Consider the following 17,563-nt stretch of genomic DNA (forward strand, 5'->3'; position numbering starts at 1 on the left):
TAGTAATTGTGAAGCAGTTTGCCCATATATACCTCTGTGTCGTCTGTTCACCCGTGTATGAGTATATATATCTACGTACCCATACTTTATCTTTGTGTACTTGTATATGCATATCTAAGCGGAACAGACAAAGGGGTTTGGGGTCCATAAAGCATATGCTTTTGTTGCGGGGAGGCTTGGCATAGAAATCTGCAGGAAAGGCTCAGTAGGCCCAGCTTAGGGAGGTCTGTATGGAGGGGCACGTATGTGTGTGTGCGTTTGCTCACATGCGTGTGTATGAGAGGCAGAGTGACAGAAAGAAACAGGGAGAGACAGAGAGAATGAGAATCATGGGAGAAGGCGGGGGAACATACATCCCTTCTTTCCTCCTCTCATCTCATCCCACCAGGTTTCCAGAGCTAAAGCAAAAAGCAGCTCCGACAGAGAACAAGGGGCTGACCATTCCCAAGAAACCTTTGGAAAATTCCTCAGCAGGTATACGGATTACCCTGAGCCCGGCCCTGAAGGACAGAACCCCTGCTTCAGTCACCACCTTTTCCAATAATAGCCAGGGCCCACTTCCTGGCCCCGTAGGTAAGTATTAGTAGGGCTGCATGAGGGAGGTCAGAGGAAAAACCCTGAGAGCTGAGGCAGGCCCTGGCTTGTGGGTAGCCGCTTATACTACAGGAGTCTTAGGTTATTTCTTAATTTTGAAAAACTCAAGTGTGACTGAAGGGAAAACGTGTTTTCTGGAAGGAATAAGCTGTTTTTTGTGTGTAAGTCGGTAATATTCCCTCATTAGAGTATTTTTTCTGTCTTCTAATGTCGGTAAATATGTTTTCATTGCTATATGTGAGAGGTTGTTTTTGCGTGTGTTGTGTGTTTATATTGGAGCCATGGAGTCTTTCCATGTATAGTTTTTAGAATCTGAATAAATAAAATAAATATTTTCATGAAAATAGTGGAATTAGAATTAATATTCAACAACGGCTACTTAAAAAAAATCATTAGAAACCTTCACATTAAGCAACATCCAAGGTGTCCTAAAAGTCTCAGTGCAGTTTTAAGCCATTAAAGCTTAAATTAAATAAGTTTCTACTTTCTTATTGCTTACTTGTTTTCACTTGTGTCCAGCAACCCAGGTCCTCGGACATCAAAGCTAGCCTCTTTCCCTCTGTACTTTTGAATTTCCAATCATAGTTCCAAACTCCATTCTTTTGGTTTTAGTTTTTTTTTTTTTACTTTGTATTATTTCATTGGTGTCTTTCTCTGATTTCTCATATTTTCTCACCTTATTTGTATTACAGTATTCCATTATATTAATATACCCCAATTTACTGGACCTTTCCCCTCTTTCTAGACATTTAGCTTGTTTCGAATTTTGTTCTCTTTTGGTTTTTAAAAATTAAATATAATACTGAATAATATTGAACAGATAATTAAAAAAAAGTAATTCAGTCACTTTGTAGTTCCAACCCCCCACATGTATTTTTCTGTGCTTTTCCACTTCATTTGCTTCTGTCTGTGAATCTTTACACGTGTGCATGTTTCGATGTGTACATGTTTGCATGTGTGCATCTTCATGTACTGTGTGGCCATTTGTGTGTGCATGTTTTTCAATGCCTGACTCCTTATGTGCTGTGTTTCTGTGTGTGCTCTTATGTGTGTGCATGTGTATTTCTGTGTGTGGTATGCTTTTTATCTGAAGCCTTCCTTAATGAAGTCATGCAGAGAAGTGTGGAGGCTCCTGCCTGGGACTGACATTTCTGTTTTGCATCTTTCCTCATGTCCTTTCCCCCGATTTTATTTTTAGGGATCTCACTGACTTCTTTAGGCTGGGCTTTCAGGCCTAGCTTTGATGACTTGAGAAAAAACTCAATACAGGATAGTCCTAAATTAAGGCACAGGAGAAACATTTAGAGGAGATGGGTGGACCTTCCAGTAGAAGATGAACCTTAGTATTTGGGTGATGGAGGTTGCCTTTTGGGATGTGTCACAAGCTGTATGGCAATCTTCCTTTCTTCTAGGCAGCTAGGTGATACAGTGAATAGAGCTCTGGGCCTGGAGTCAGAAAGATGAGTCTTCCTGAGTTCAAATCTGCCCTCAGACACTTACTAGCTGTGTGACCCTGGGCAAGTCACTTAACCCTGCTTGCCTCAGTTTCTTCATCTGTAAAATGAACTGGAGAAGGATACAGCAAACTGTTCCAGTGTCTTTGCCAAGAAACCCCCAAAATGGGGTCATGGAGAGTCAGACACAACTGAAGTGACTGAATAAAGAGGTTGACTTTGGGGAGTTGCCATGGATTTTATGGCAGTCTTCCTTTCTCTTAGCTCTGCTTCTCAGATATGAGAACATTCTTTGTTCTCTGAGAGGTGGCATGATATAGCAGAGAGAGTACTTACCTTGGAGTAAATTGCCTGGATTTGAGTGACAGCTCCGACATTGTTGTGTGATTAGGCAAGTCATTTCATGTTAGAGGTAACGTATCACTGGGGATAGAATGTTGGGACTTGAGTCCCAGTGGATAAAGCACCAGGTGCAGAGGCGGGAAAACCTGAGATCAAATCTAGTCTCATATATGAACTCGGGCAAGTCATTTAGCCTCTTTTTGCCTCCATTTCCTCATCTGTAAAATGGGGATAATAATAGGACCTCCCTCCCCAGGGTTGTTGTGAGGATCAAATGAGGTAATAATTTTAAAGCACTTAGCCCAGTGCTTGTCACATAGTAAGGGCTATATAAATGTTAGCTATTGTTATCAGAATCAGGAAGACCTGGGATGAAATTTCAGCTGTCACTCACTAGCTTTGTGACCCTTAGAATGAGGGACTTCATTCCAGCTCTAACATTGAGTCAGTGTCCTTTTCTGTAAAATAAGAATAATAAGAGTTATTTTTAAAGTAACTTTTAAACTATAAAGTGATTTGGAGATCTAAGCTGCTATTATTTTATTTATCTGTTCATTCACTTATTTATCTACATTCAATTATTCACTCATTCATTTAATTAATTATTTAACTATTCACCCATTTATTTATTTGCTTATTTCATTTATCCACTCATTCATTTATTTTCCCATGCCTTCCCTCTCACCAGCCTCTCTCCTTCCCAGCTTTGAACACTGGCTTGGTTGCTTTGGCTCCAGTTTAATCTTCCTGATTGTTTATATTCCTAGGGTCATTGGATCATTGATCTACAGCTAGGAAGGACCATGGAGACCATCTAAGGTCAACTTCTTTATTTTGCAGAGGAAGAAAATGAGGAATAGAGAGATTAAGGGACTTGACTGGGGTCACTGTAGGTTGTCAGTGTCAGAACCAAGATCCAAACTCCGTTCTCCGGACTGATCCTTACAGCAAAGTTCTTATGATGTCTGCTGTTTAACTTAGTTAAGGGTGTGGCGACTAGGTGAGAGTATGGATGGTTAAATGCAAACCCATCCCCACTACTGAAAAAAATTCTATCCAATCCAATAAACCCTAAATCTTGGGGTTCAGAGTTCTTTTCAACTTTGTTCCTACCTGCTAACCACTCCCACCTTTCCTTTCCACTCTGTGACTTAGGTTTGGGGTGAGTTGGTGATTAGAACTGAGAGAATAAAATAAAATTAAAAAAAAAGCTGTGTGGTTGAAGAATGAAGGAAGATGAATTCCGGTGTGCATTTAATCCTGTGGATTAAGATTTGTTTTGGAAATCAGGGCTGAGTATGATATGACCCTAAATACAAATCCACCTGGCCCTCACTATTCCCTGTCTGTCTGTCTCTTCCTTCTCCATATAGCTTCAACTGCTTTGCCAGCAAGCCGGAAGAAACTCTTGATACCCTCTGATCTGGATGTTTCTGACAGCTGGATGAAGCCTGAGCCTAAGTGGGACGAGTCAGTCCCTCCAGAGAAACCCAGCCGGCTCCACAAGCCAGGTGAGCTTGGGGCTTTCCCTGCCTGTAGTGGGGGTCCAAGCTCCTTCAGACGGATACCACTTTTCCTTCTTCCATTCCTTCCTCAATCTTCCTAATGCTTTTCCTTCCTTTTCCCCTTTACCCCTTTGGTTTTTCCCCCAAGGAAATAATCCAAAGAGTAAGGGAAAGTTTTGTGAGTCATCTAACATGTTTAGGCATAGAAACCTTGTGACATTCCCATGGGGTATCTTTGGTTGAGTAAATAAATGGTTAAAGGAAGAGTGGGAGGGGAATGAATGTGATTCAGGCTACAAGGGGGCTATTTGAACCCTGTGAGTTTTGGAGGGTTTTCTCTGGGAGTTGAAGGAAGCCAGAAAAGTCAGGAGATAGAGATAAGGAGGGAGAGAATTCCAGGCATGGAAATACCTGCCATCAGGAGATGGAGTGAGAGAGAGGTCAAGTCTTACTTGATTGAAGGTTTTGGTGGGTTTTGCTTCCTTTTCAGAAAGACCGTGCAATCCACCAAGCTTCCCCATCTCATCGAACAAGGAGGTCAAATCTCCAGTCAAGGTGTGTTTGAAAAGTGAAATAGTTAGCAGGAAGATTCTTGTTTGGGGTTTGGGGGAAGGGATGGCAGCGAGAGAGAAGGAGGATCATGAAGGGCAAATGAAAGGAGCCATCAGTGTAGGGAAAGGACTGGGCTTGGCATTATTTATTTTTTCACATTGGGAATGAGAGGAGGGCACATAGTAGGTATTTATAAAGTTGCGATAAATTAAATTGAATCCCCTTCACACAAGAGAGAAGTGGTTATTTGGGGGTGTGGGGGTGGGACAATGGTCATAGGATCATGGATTGAGAACTGGAAAGCACTTTAAAGGCCATCATGTCTAAGCTACACTGAAGTTTAGATAGATGAAGTGACTTAACCTGGTTCATTCAGCTAACGAGTGTTAGAGGCAGGACTTGAACCAAGATCTTCCTGACTCCAAGTCTAATTATACTGTGCCATTCCCCCCTATAATCACCTTCCTCCTCTCTGTTTCTGACTCTTAGCTCCACCCTGACTATATGTCAGAGGAAGAGATTCAGAAGAAGATTCAAGACATTGAGAGAGAGCTGGACTTTTTAGAACTGAAAGGCATAGACCTAGAGAAAAAGCTGCGGGAAGCTGAGGGAGGTAAGTTAACAGGAGGTCTCCAAGCTCCAGTGGGAAGAGAGTTGAATCAGGTTGGTGGGGTCAGGGATGGTGTTTTTCCTTGGGAAGAGCTACCTGCTGGGAAGCAGACTGGCCCAGTTACTCTCCCTGTGAAGAGTAACAAGAAAGGACACCCAGTTTTTCAGTATCAGGCTGACTGACCATTGGCCTGGCACTCTGACCCATCCCTTCTCTGGGCTACCCTTGTTCTGACTTGTGATCCAGATTTTGGGTTCTAATTTCTCCTCTAACTCTATTTGGGATTACTCTTTGTGGTTTGGGGGCCAATGTTTGCTACTCTAGCCACCCTTGCTTGGTATCCCCTTTTCCTTCTCTCCGCACTTGCCTTGGACCTTGAAATGTATCCTGGCAACCTGCATCTCAGGCTCCATCTTCTGGTGCTCAGCCCTGATTCTTTGCCTTGAGGGGAGGGGCTCCAGCTGCTCAGAAGCTTTAAAGGACCACTAGACAAGATGGGTTAGAAGAAGAAGCTTTGACTAAGAGGTGTATGCTGGAAACACTGGGTGCCTCACCTGCGCCTAGTTCCCCATGGGTCCTGCGTGGTCACCTTTGGTATTCAGGGTGCCCCAGACTATGTTGTTCTAAGACTACTGCCTTCTGTTGTCTAGATGACTCTGAAGATGCCCTCATGGTGGAATGGTTCAAACTCATTCACGAGAAACAGCTGCTCTTAAGGCAGGAGTCAGAGCTGATGTACAAGTGAGTGACTTGAATCCTCAGCCCTACCCCCACCCCCACCCCATGGCTGATGTGAGCTGGACGGAGGACGCCTAACCCCCTGTTTGCTGCTCTGTGCCCTTGGGGTTGGAGATTGAACAGGGGACTCCCCTGCCCCAGATTCCCCTTCTGAAAGAGAGGGGCTGAGCATTGCCTGGTGACCTTAACTCTGAGTTGGGTGGGAAAGGTAAGGCCCAGGTCGCTCTGAGCTAAGTCATGGAAGCTGCTTCTTTGCTGGATTTTCCCAGGGCCAAGGAGCAGCGTCTGGAGGAGATGCAGTTTGATATTGCTGGCGAACTTCGCCGCTTGTTGGAAAAACCAGGTAAGGAGGTGACCAGGCTTTTTAGCCTCCCCTTCCCCCCCATGTAGAAAAAAGGAGAAAGGTACCTGCTCCTGCTGTGAAATCCTGAAATCTTTGCTGGAAGGATCCTTTGGAATCATAGAGGTATGAAATAATGCACATGTTATCAGATCAGGCCAAGCACTGATCAGTTTTGCTGGACTGTCTTTTTTATTTTTTTTTTTGTTACAAGGCATGGTTCTCTCAGTAGGTGAGGGAGGAAGGGTATCTAAGAAGTGAAGGTGACATAAAAGCAAGACTGCAATGCATTAAAAAAATAATTAAAAAGACAATACCGAATTCATAGAATCAGAGAATATTATAGTTGGAATGGAATTGAAAATCACAGCATCCTAGATGCAGGGGTAGGGAACCTGTGACCTTGAGGCCTCTAGGTCCTCAAGTGCAGCCCTTTGACCGAATCCAAACATGTGGCCCTCTAGGTCCTCAAGTGTGGCCGCCCTTTAACTGAATCCAAGTTTGGATCTAGTCAGAGTACTTGAGAACCTAGAGGGCCACATGTGGCCTCGAGGCTGCAGGTTCCCCACCTCTGTGAAAGTTAGAAGGGGCCTCAAAGACTATCTAATACCCAGTCAGTTGAACAAGAGACCAGTGTCCAGTGTCCAGTGAGAAGTGGTTATCCAGGGTCTGCCTGCAGACCTTTGGTAAGGGAAAGCCCAGGACCTCTAGGTGTGGCACATTCCAATTGGGATAGCTCTAGATTTTAGAAAGTTCTTCCATCTATCAAGCCCAAGCCTTCCTCTAAGTCACCTCTACCTGTTGCCACATTCTGTTTTTGAGGAGCAGAGCAAGTCTGTTCCCTTTTCCATATGGTAGCCCTGGAAATATTTAGCCATTACCCTTACATCTTCTCTAGGCTACCCAGTTCCTGCTCACGGTCTCTGGAGTCTTCTCACCGTAGCAGCTAAATCATAAGATCTAAAGGCAGAAGGAGCCTTGAAGAGTGTATCCCAAACCTCTGATTTATAAAGTGACTTCTCCTGAGCTCTTTCCTCGACACCATTCCAAGGTCTCTGTTACTTAGGTGAAAGCATTTAAGATACCCCCAGCTCCTGAGTCAAGAGTTCTTAATTTTTCCAGCAATGGAGCTTGCATTGGATGGCCTTTGGGGTCCCTTCCAACTCTTAAGCTTGTAGGATTGTGTGGCTTTGGAAGGCCAGTTACCTGGCATCCGTGCCGCCATCAGGCAAAAGGAGAGATGCTGCCACCTGCAGGAAAAGCAGGGACTAGCCTCTTGGTGAGGACCAGCTTGCTCACCTTGGGAAACCCAAAGCAGGTGGGGCAGGCTGGGCCATTGCTGTTTTTAAACCTACAGAGGCAATGAAGACTCCAAAGGAGAAGAAAAGGGAGCAGGAGCTTCTGGAACAGTATGTGAACACGGTGAATGATCGCAGCGACATCGTGGACTGTCTGGATGAGGATCGGATCAGGTCAGAATGTGGAGGGTGAAGTGGGTGACGGGAGCAAAACAGGGGGGCTCAGACTGTCCACTCCATAGCCAAGGAAGCCGAGGTGGATGGGCAAGTAGCTTGTCTAGGCTCTAACAGGTAGTAAGCGTCTGAGGCTGGATTTGAACACAGGGCTCCTGGATGTCAGAAGTGTTGTTTGAAGGTGACAGTGGTCTTTTCACTAATCTGTGCCATCCCCTTTTATCTGCATTATTTCACCTGATCCTTAAAATCCCAGTGAAACATTCTTGTTATACAAATGAGGACACTGAGGTGCAGAAGTTAATTGACTTACACCAAAGCTTGGTGTAAGAAGCGAAGTGATGTTTAAACCTTCTTTTCCTCAGAACACATTATGATGTGCAGGTGAATGAGCAATTCTAAAGGCTTGTCCATATCAATGTGTATATATCTATAGTTACAGATATCTAGACCAGATTGAACTGAAGGGTAATAGGGAGCCTTTGTAGGTGTTTGAGCAGGTGAGTGACGTGAGGAGAGCTAGAGAAGATGAACTGATCTCAGTGTGCTAGATGGGCTAAAAGCAACAAGCTGGTCTCAAGGCTCTTGCAAGAATAATTCAGGTGCAGGGAAGTGAGGGCCAGGAGCAAATTGCAAATAATGGAGCGGGGAGGGGAGGGATGCGGCTGACAGATGCCGAAGAAGAAGAAAAGGATAGGACTTTATGACTGATTGGTTGTGAGGGAGGGAGAAACCACAATAATAGACTTCCAGGCTTCTAGCCTTGGTAACTGGGAGAAGGACAGGGCCAGATCCATTGACAGGCCATGGGAAAGGGATTGAGAAAAACTACTTGTTTGAAGTAGCCAGGCCAGTCTGGGGTGGGGGGCAGGGAGTGTGTGGATAGGAAATCATTCTTCTGGGTAGATCATCTCATTGTTCTCAGCCCCTTCCCCCTGCCAGTCCTCCCTCACCCTCCTCCAACTGGAGGAAAGGCTCTCCTTGTCTCTTTGTAAGATAGGAAGTTCTGTTTTTGCTGGATTCTACTTCCTTGTCTCCTGGGAAAGGGGAGGGGAGAATCTGGGGTGAGAGGTTAATTTGGTGAGATTTTTTTCTTCTGGTTTTAATATTTCTCCATAGACTCCTTTAAAAACATAGTCAGCTAATACATCAGCCGATTTGCACTAACTGTGAGGAAAATGCACCACTTGGCCCCCGACCTCTCTTAGAATGGCCAAGGGGGTCATTTGTGAGTTGCTAGTTTCTTCTGCCAGTAAATACATTGTTGGAGGGGTTTTATGTGTGTGTGTGTCCGTGTTTCCTGTTTGTTTTGGTTTAATTTCCTTTTATCTTTTTAAAACTGACAAGCATAGTTAACCAATTCTAATCATTCCGCCCATGGCTGCTCCTAGTAGATGCGGATGCCAAGGCTGTCTTCTTGCCTCAAGTGTCCAGGGGGCTGGGCAGGCGCATATGATTAGTCACCTCGCTGGTTATAGTGGAGACTTATAGAGGGCATCTGGGTGTCAGAGCCATGTCCAGACATGGGGATATTGTAGGGACCTGTCTATTGACCTTTACCTGCCCTTGTAAACTCATTCTTTTCTCTTTTCAGGGAGCAGGAAGAAGACCAGGTGATCCAGGACATGATCCAGAAACTAGGTAGGCTATATATGTGTAAGACCCTCCAACCCTTATGAAGGAAGGCAATCATCAGGGCCTGAGGGCAGATCCCTCTTGAGAGAAGATTGGGATTAGTGGGAAGGTCTGGGGGTGGGTGTGAATCAGAGGCCATTAATTCCACTAAGACCGTCACTTCAAATTAGGGGATGGGAAGAAATGAAGTCTGAAGCAGTCATTAGGTTGGCTAAGTTAGTCAAGGAGATCCGTGGGAATGCTGATAAAATTGGAATGTCTTATGCCACTTCCTTGTCCAAACTGATTACCTTTATCAATCATTCGATCAACAAGCATTTATTAAACCCTTACTGTTTGCTAAATGCTAGAGATACAAGGAAAAAAGCAAAAACAGCCCCTGCCCTCAAGGAGCTTACATTCTAATGAAGAAAACTACACGTGTAAATCAATATATGAGACAAATACTGAGTAGATGGAATGAAGCCTTTAGAGGGGGCGTTACAGCTGGGGGGTATTAGGAATGGCCTGGAGAAGGTGGCGCTTGGGCTGAGTCTTAAAGGAAACCAAGGACTCAAGAGAGTCTGAAGTTGGGAGAGAAAGTCTAGGCATGGGGAACAGTCCTTGCAGAGATCTGGAAAAAGGAGATAGGATGTCCCATCGAGGAGCAGCAAGAAGACCACCATGGCCGTATGGTAGATAGTGCAGGGGGGAGTGAGATAGAAGAATATTGGAAAGGTAGGAAAGGACCAGGTTGTGAAGAGCATTAAACATGAAATAAAGGACTTTATAATTGATCCTGCAGGCAACAGATTGCTAGGAGAGCTTATGGAGCAGGGGGGTGACATAGTCATCCCTCCACTTTAGGAAAATTACTCTGGCCACTGAGTGGAGGAGAGATTGGAATAGAGAGAGACTTGAGGCAGAGAGACCCAATTAGAAGGCCATTGCAATAGTCTAGGCAAGAGTCAATGAGAAGCTGGCCCAGGGTGGGGTCTATGTGAGTGGTGAGAAGGGCACATATGTGAGAGATGTGGAGAAGAAAGAAATCGGCACCTGATTGGATTTGTGGGGTGAGTAAAGAGAGGAGTTGGTTGAGAATCAGGGTGACCAAGGGAATGGTGCTCCTCTTGAGTTTGAGACACCTAGGGGACAACTAATTTGAAATGACCAATGGACAATTGGTGATGTGGGACTAGAGGTCAGGATGGAGACTAGGGGTGGATAAAGCGATCTGGGAATTATCTGCCTAGAGATGGTAATTGAATCCATGGGAGCTGATGAGATCAGCAAGTGAGACACCGTAACGAGAAAAGAGAGGAAGGCCCAGGATAGAACACTGGGGGACCCCCACGGTTAGTGGGCATGATAGAAATGAAGAGCTAGCCAAAGAGACTGAGAAGGAACAGTGAGATAAGAGGAGACAACCATCGGAGAACAGTCATGATATAACAGAGAGAAGAAAGTACCTGTGAATGGAGAGGAGCAACGGTGCTGAATGCAGAGGCAGGGTTAGCCAGAGAAGACGCTGTTAGATCTGACAATTAACAGATCATTCATTGATAACTTTGGAGAAAACAATTTCAGTTGAATAACGAAGGATGGAAGCCAGCTAGCAGAAGGTTTAGAAGAGAGTAAGAAGAGAAAGTGGAGGCCCTTAGGGTAAATGCTTTTTTTCTAAGAGAGTTTATGGGAAGAGACACAGGATGATAGCTGATGGTCATGGTAGGCTCTAGTGAGGGTTTTTTAAGGATGGAGGCAGACTTGGTCATATTGGTAGGCAGCAGGAAACAGAAGAGAGCGAGGGAAGGAGAGAGCGAGGGAAGGGGAGAAAATGGGAAGGAAGGAGATCAAAGGCACTAGGGTGTTGGCTGTGCCTTTCGCTTGATCTGCCATGTTGGTTCAGCCATAGGCCACCATTTTGGCTACACACTTTTCCCTGATTTACTTAATGGACCATTTGCTTAGATTAGGGCTGGCAAGTGAGGACCCAGAAGCAGAGGGAAGCTAACCAGCCAAAATTTGCATCCAAATTGACTTTAGCCTTGCTGATACAGCCCTATAACCACTCAAAACCAAATCAGTTAATCAGCAAATCAATCAACCAATCAGTCAGCAAGTACTTATTAAACACCTACTACCTATTCTTCCTCATATTCTGTAGCCCCAGATTGAATTCAGCATTCTAGTAATTGTAACAAAATAATTTAGAGTTCCATCAATAAAGATCTCATTATCAGGAGATTATAGCAGCTATCTTTTCTATTTGTACATTCCTGGTCTGAATTAGGATATCTTTCAAAAAGAGTTACTTCTCTATTTATCATTTCCAAATCTATTACTGTATATAATTCACAAACTCTTTGTGGGTCATAGCAGCTAGGTGGCATGTTGGATGGGGCGCTGGGCCTGGAGTCAGGAAGACTCATCGTCATGAGTTCAAATCCCAGTTCAGACACTTACTAGCTATTTGATTCTGGGCAAGTCACTTAACCCTGTTTGCCTCAGTTTCCTCATCTGTAAAATGAGCTAGAGAAGAAAACGGTAAACCACTCCAGTATTTCTGCCAAGAAAACCACAAATGGGCTCAGGAAGAGTCAGACATTACTGAAAAACAATTGAACAACTGAACATGAGGGCACTGTGCCAGGTACCGGGGATACAAGTACAAAGAATGAAACAATCTCTTCCCGCTAGGAGCTTACATTCTAATGGGGGAGACTACAGATGCATATAAAGATATGTATAACACAAATGAATAGATACAAATATACATAAGGTAGCTTGGGAGAGAGACTACTCACAGTTGAGGGGGACCAGGAAAGGCTCCATGCAGAAGATAATGCTAGAGTTGTTTTTGATATGTTGAGGTGAACATGCTATATTTCACCTTATAATCATTGAAGATTTTATGCCATTTTTTTTTTTGCAAGAAAATGGGGTGCGACCATTAGGTGAGGCTTTTAAAAACTGTGCTGGCATTACTGAAAAATCATTTATTACTAAGCTGTCTTTGGTGCAAGGTTAGAACGCACGGAATACTCGTGAATATACATTAAAAGTGAATATTAATAATGTGTGTGCACTGAGAATTCTGGACTCGCAGCTTGCATTGTGCGACATAAATGCGTATCCTTATGCCACCGCTGAATGCATTGCTGTTCTGTTTACCTTTTATGTGGTGTGACGAACAGAGTTATACTATATGATAATTGCATAATGAAAGGTTATAAACAAATTTTTGGATCAAAAAACCCCAAACAAACCCGGGTGCAACAATTATGCAGTGAAATACAGTGTCTCCAGGACACCCAATTTGAAATGTCCAATGTGTAGTTTATACTGTGGCACTGAAACCCAGGCAAGAGACAGGGGCTGGATATGTGGATTTGGGAGTCATCTATATAGACATGATCGTTCAACCTGAAATGATGCTGATGAGGTTACCAATAAAGACTGCAGAGGGAGAAGAGAAGGGGATCTAGGCCAGAAATTGGGGAGCATTGAAGGTTGGGGAGAGTGAAATGGATGATGGGTCATCAGAGGAACCTGAAAAAGAAGAAATGATCAGAAAGGTAAGAATAGAACCAGGAGATAGTGTCATGAAAACCTTGAGAGGAGAGAAGCCAGGAGGAAAAGGTAGATTTTCATGTCAAATGCACGGACATTGACATGGCGCCGCTAGAACCCATGGGGAAACACAGAGAAGTAAAAGTTAAAGGCTTAGACCTGAAGTTGCTTATAGTCCAGTTAAGGGGGTAGAGCTAGTCTAATATGAGAAGAAAACCAATCACATTAGGCAGGCTATAACAAAACCTGAATGTATGGATGAAGCAGCTGTTACGGAGAGAGATAAAGAATTGGGATAATCAGGGAAAGAACTTATGGAAGATTTTTTTAAAACTGGGCTTTAAGGATTTGAATAATTTAAAAATAATCATTAATAACCCTTACTAGCTGTGTGACCTTGGACAAGTCACTTAACCCTAATTGCCAGCATTTATGTAGTGCTTGCTATGTGCCAGACACTGCACTAAGTGACTCCTTCCATCCTCACAACAATTTTGGGAGGTGGGTGCTATTATTATCCCCATTTTACAGATGAGGAAGGAGTTGGATATAATGGTGTGAGTTGAGGTTCAGAGACTGGAAAACTCAAGGCAAGGAATATTAGATTTGGGGCCAGAGGACTTGGGGTCACTTCCTAGTTCCATTATCTGTAGGACTCTGGTGTCCCCTCTTTAGGCCTCAGTTTTCCTTCCTATTCTATAAAATGAACACATATTCTGTGAAACGGGGATATACTTAGACAACTGCTCACTTCGTGTATTTCTGCTCTGGGTAGGTGAGGGTCTGGCTGGCCAAGGACTCAACTATGTTCCCCCTCTCTTCCCTGCAGACCTCCAGAAGGATGGTGCAGAGAAGAAGAAGCCCAAGTCCCGTTTATCCAAGATTTGGAAACAGAAAAATAAGAGCAAAACGTCAGCTTGATGGCTCCCATTCTCCAAGGACCCGGCCAAGGCAGATGGGGTGATTCGGCATCTCCATGCCCTAACTCCGTCCATCCAGGCAGCCTCACCCACTACCTAGGATGGAAAAGACAAGAAAGAGACAGTATGGAATCCAGGACTTGTCAGAGGGTGACCAGCTCGTCGCCTCCCACAGTGGGAAGGAAGGCACCGAGGGACAGATGGCCCCAAATGCTGACTCCTTGGGAGGGGAGCCCTGTGGTCAGTTCTCATTGGGGAGGGAGAGACCTCCTGGCCTTCAAGTAGAAGCAGACTCCAGGGCCAGAGAAGGCCAAACCCTCTTGCCTTTAAGTGCGGTCTTCTATGGCATCATAATAAAAATCAACTGATCTAAATCCAGCCTCCTCTCTTTTTTTCTGTTTCCATCCTTTCTTGCCCTGCCTTGCTAATTCAGGATGAAACCTATGAATCAGAAGCTCTGGGTTCTAGTGCCTTGGTGCTATAACCTTGGGAAAGTGACCAAACCTCTCTGTTGCTAAGTTTTTATGGGATGTACTCGTGGAATTCTGGGCATTCTGGGGAGTTCCGGAGATCCTGTAGCTCAGAGGTTTCGATTTTTTTGGTGGTATAGAGTTAGGGGGCACAGAGAGGTGGGATAGTAGAGGATATGGGGTTAGTGTAAGGATCAAGTGAGGCATATTATATGATGTATGTGAAGGTGTTTTGGAAATATAGAAAACATTTGGGAAAACATTGTAGAAATGCGAAGTTAAAGCAGAAAGCTGTCAGGTTCCCATGGTAGCAGAAACTGGCACTATTTGGAGGGACAAGGGTTCCAGAGTCTAGTTACAGTCCCTGAGGTCTCTCTAGGAGAACAACTGTTTTCAGCTGCGCCGGTATTTACCTTGTTGCCAAGGAATGAGGCATCGAGGGATCAGGGTTATGGGACTCACCAAGTTGTTCCCTTCTGTTCCATCCTCCACCCCCTGTGAGTTTAGTTAATTTGTTTAAGATTTATGCCCGGTCTTCCGGGAAGAGTTGGAAGGTGCTTAGAGAGGAAACCCAGAACAGAAAATCCTGGGAGAAAACAGAACAGGGTCCACTTAAAGGGAGCAGAATCTTCTAGGCACCTGAAATGAGTTGGTTATGACAGCTGGGGCAGAAATTCAGCTCTCAGAGTTCCTGCCAACTTGGGAGGAACAGATACATTCATTTAATTTTCAGAAGCGAGAGAACAGGCAAATGTGTCCACTGGGGTAAGCATTTCTGAGGCCAGGTTTGACTGGGTTCATGTCGAAGGGGCAAGAGTTAGCAGTAAGACTCAAATGTTCTGATTTCACAAAGGACAGGTGCTATTCTCACACTCCTGTTACATTGCTACTCAGGGAAGGCATTGAAGTTTGAATTTCTTTTGTTGGTCTAAATAGAGTAGGGGGAGACGGAGAGGTGGGATATTAGAGGGCTGGATTTGGAATCAGAAAACCTGGCTTTGAACTCAGGCTTTGCTACACATCTGTGTGACCTTGGACAAGTCACTTGATCTTTTTTTGGCCTCAGTTTCCTCATCTGTAAAATGAACAGTATATTAGTCCGGTGGACCAGCTAGTGATCACTAGGGTTCTAATGTCAAGGGACTGGTGGTTACAAGAAACTTAAGGCTAGAAATATTTATTAAATGATAAAAGTTCATAAACCGTAATGGATCATTGTTATACAGCTGGAAGGAACCTTTGCAGCAACATGGTGCAACTCCTTTCCCATTTTACAGATGACAAACTGAGTCTCAAAGAGATTCAGTGACAAAGGTATGTATGTACTCACAGTATGTAACAGAATTAAGCATTTCAACCTAGTTCCTCCAACTCTAAATCCAGCATGATTTCTTTTCTTTCTTTTGCTTTTTGGAGGGGAGAAGGTAGGGCAATTGGGGTTAAGTGACTTGCCCAAGGTCACACAGCTAGTAAGTGTTAAGTGTCTGAGGCTGGATTTGAACTCAGGTCCTCCTGACTCCAAGGCCAGTGCTGTATTCACTGCGCCACCTAGCCGTCCCCCCAGCATGATTTTCACTACCACAATAGAAACCAACAGCCCTATTCCGTTTCCAGTTAGCTCAGAAGCAGGGCAGCTAGTTCCAAGCCCCAGTTTCCTGCATTTTAAGGTATTCTGTGGACCCCACTGATATCAAAGGGGTGTGAGGGCTGCACACTACCCCAGCCCTGACCCGGCCCAAATCACACCTCACACGAGAGGTCTTCTATACAATGAAGGAAGGCGTGATAGAAAAATGCTGGCACTGCCCTTGTAATTTTTTCCCTGGGGCTAGCTGTGCACAGACACAAACCCTAGGGCATCAAGGCCAAACCTTTATGGTTTTGGTGAGGTCCTGTACGGGCTTGATAAAGTAAGCTGACCCAAACCTAGATCCCTGTCTGTCTGTCTCTTTCTCTGTCCCTCTGACTCTCAGTCTGTGTCCATATCTCATTCTGTCTCTGTCTTTTTGTGTCAATGTCTCTGTTTCTGTTTGGGTCTCTCTTTATATCCCTTTCTGTCCCTGTGTTTCTCTGTTTCTGTCTCCTCACACAGCACCTACAACCCAGGATTCTTCTGAGGGTCAAAGGAGATATTATATATATATATATATATGTATATGTATGTATATATAATTTATTTTAAAAGTACATATTTTAAATGAATTTGAACTATAAAAAGGAGAAACAATTTAATTTTAATTAAAATAAAATAATAAATATTTTATGTATACTATACAAAATATATTTATAATACATAAATATAAAAACAATAAAATTATTAATAATAAAATAATTTAATTTACTAATAAATTGGTAAAACAAACATACAATGTATATGTATATGTGCATGTATGTGTGTGTATATATATGTGTGTGTGTGTGTGTATGTGTAAAATATGTAAAATCTCCTTTGATCCTCACAATAACCCTGGATGGTAGATGCTCTTATCTGTATTTTATACATGAGTACACAGAGATAAAGACACATAGAATAGAGACAAACAATACACACACATATATACATATGTACACACATAAATGTGTATATATATATATATATGTAGTGATTTGTAAACCTTAATGCTCTATTATTACAGCTATTACAACTATAAATGTTAGTTTTTATTTTTGTAGTTATAGAGCACTGGACTTGGAATCAGGAAGACTCATTACCTCAGACACTAGCTGTGCGACTCTGGACAAGTCACTTAACCCTGTTCACTTTACTTTCCTCATCTGTAAAATGAACTGAAGGAGATATTTTCTCATGGTCAGACACAACTGAAAAACAACTGAACAATCAGTTGTCAGTTGCTCTCTGTGTGACAATGGGTAGTAATATTCAAGGCTCACATTTATACTAGTGCTTCATATTCCTTACCACGATTCCTTTGTAACACAAAGAAGTCCAGTTAAACAAAACAAAAAAGCAAACAAAAAGTGGCGGCACTTTTGCTGTCTGACAATGTATGCCATGCTACGCCCCTGTAGTCTGCTACCTCTGTATCCCAAGTCAAGCTCCTTAGTCCCCTGAAGTCAGGACTTGTCATCCAGTGCAGTGTTCTTAAACTCAAATAGAAAGGGGACCACTAAACCATATACAAGGATCCTTGGAGACTACATATTTACCTTAAAAACCACATATTAATGTTGTTGTTATTTAGGCGTTTCAATTGTGTCTGACTCTTCGTGACCCCATTTGGGGTTTTGTTGTCAAAGATACTGGAATGGTTTTCTATTTTTTTCCCCAGCTCATTTCACAAATGAGGAAACTGAGGCAAACAGGCTTAAATGACTTGCCCAGGGTCACAAGGCAGTATCTGAGGCCAGATTTTAACTCAGG

The 17,563-nt window shown here is 43.5% G+C and overlaps 1 protein-coding gene across 2 annotated transcripts in view; it reads left to right on the forward strand.

Moving 5' to 3' along the window:
• Positions 1 to 14,079, forward strand: part of MICALL2 (MICAL like 2) — a 57,230-nt gene extending 43,151 nt beyond the window's left edge. For both annotated transcript variants that reach the window (XM_069084830.1, XM_069084831.1), the window contains exons 9-17: positions 389 to 573; positions 3,764 to 3,901; positions 4,386 to 4,450; positions 4,937 to 5,060; positions 5,708 to 5,798; positions 6,065 to 6,138; positions 7,493 to 7,607; positions 9,202 to 9,248; positions 13,621 to 14,079. In XM_069084830.1, the coding sequence (XP_068940931.1) occupies positions 389 to 573; positions 3,764 to 3,901; positions 4,386 to 4,450; positions 4,937 to 5,060; positions 5,708 to 5,798; positions 6,065 to 6,138; positions 7,493 to 7,607; positions 9,202 to 9,248; positions 13,621 to 13,712 (931 nt within the window). In that variant the 3' untranslated portion in view covers positions 13,713 to 14,079. The remainder of the gene's footprint in view (positions 1 to 388; positions 574 to 3,763; positions 3,902 to 4,385; positions 4,451 to 4,936; positions 5,061 to 5,707; positions 5,799 to 6,064; positions 6,139 to 7,492; positions 7,608 to 9,201; positions 9,249 to 13,620) is intronic.
• Positions 14,080 to 17,563: the final 3,484 nt, after the last annotated feature.

This window comes from Petaurus breviceps, unplaced genomic scaffold (assembly GCF_028583685.1).
Source record: "Petaurus breviceps papuanus isolate PSGF00001 unplaced genomic scaffold, PetGlider_PUasm1.0 175, whole genome shotgun sequence".
NCBI classification, from domain to species: domain Eukaryota; kingdom Metazoa; phylum Chordata; class Mammalia; order Diprotodontia; family Petauridae; genus Petaurus; species Petaurus breviceps.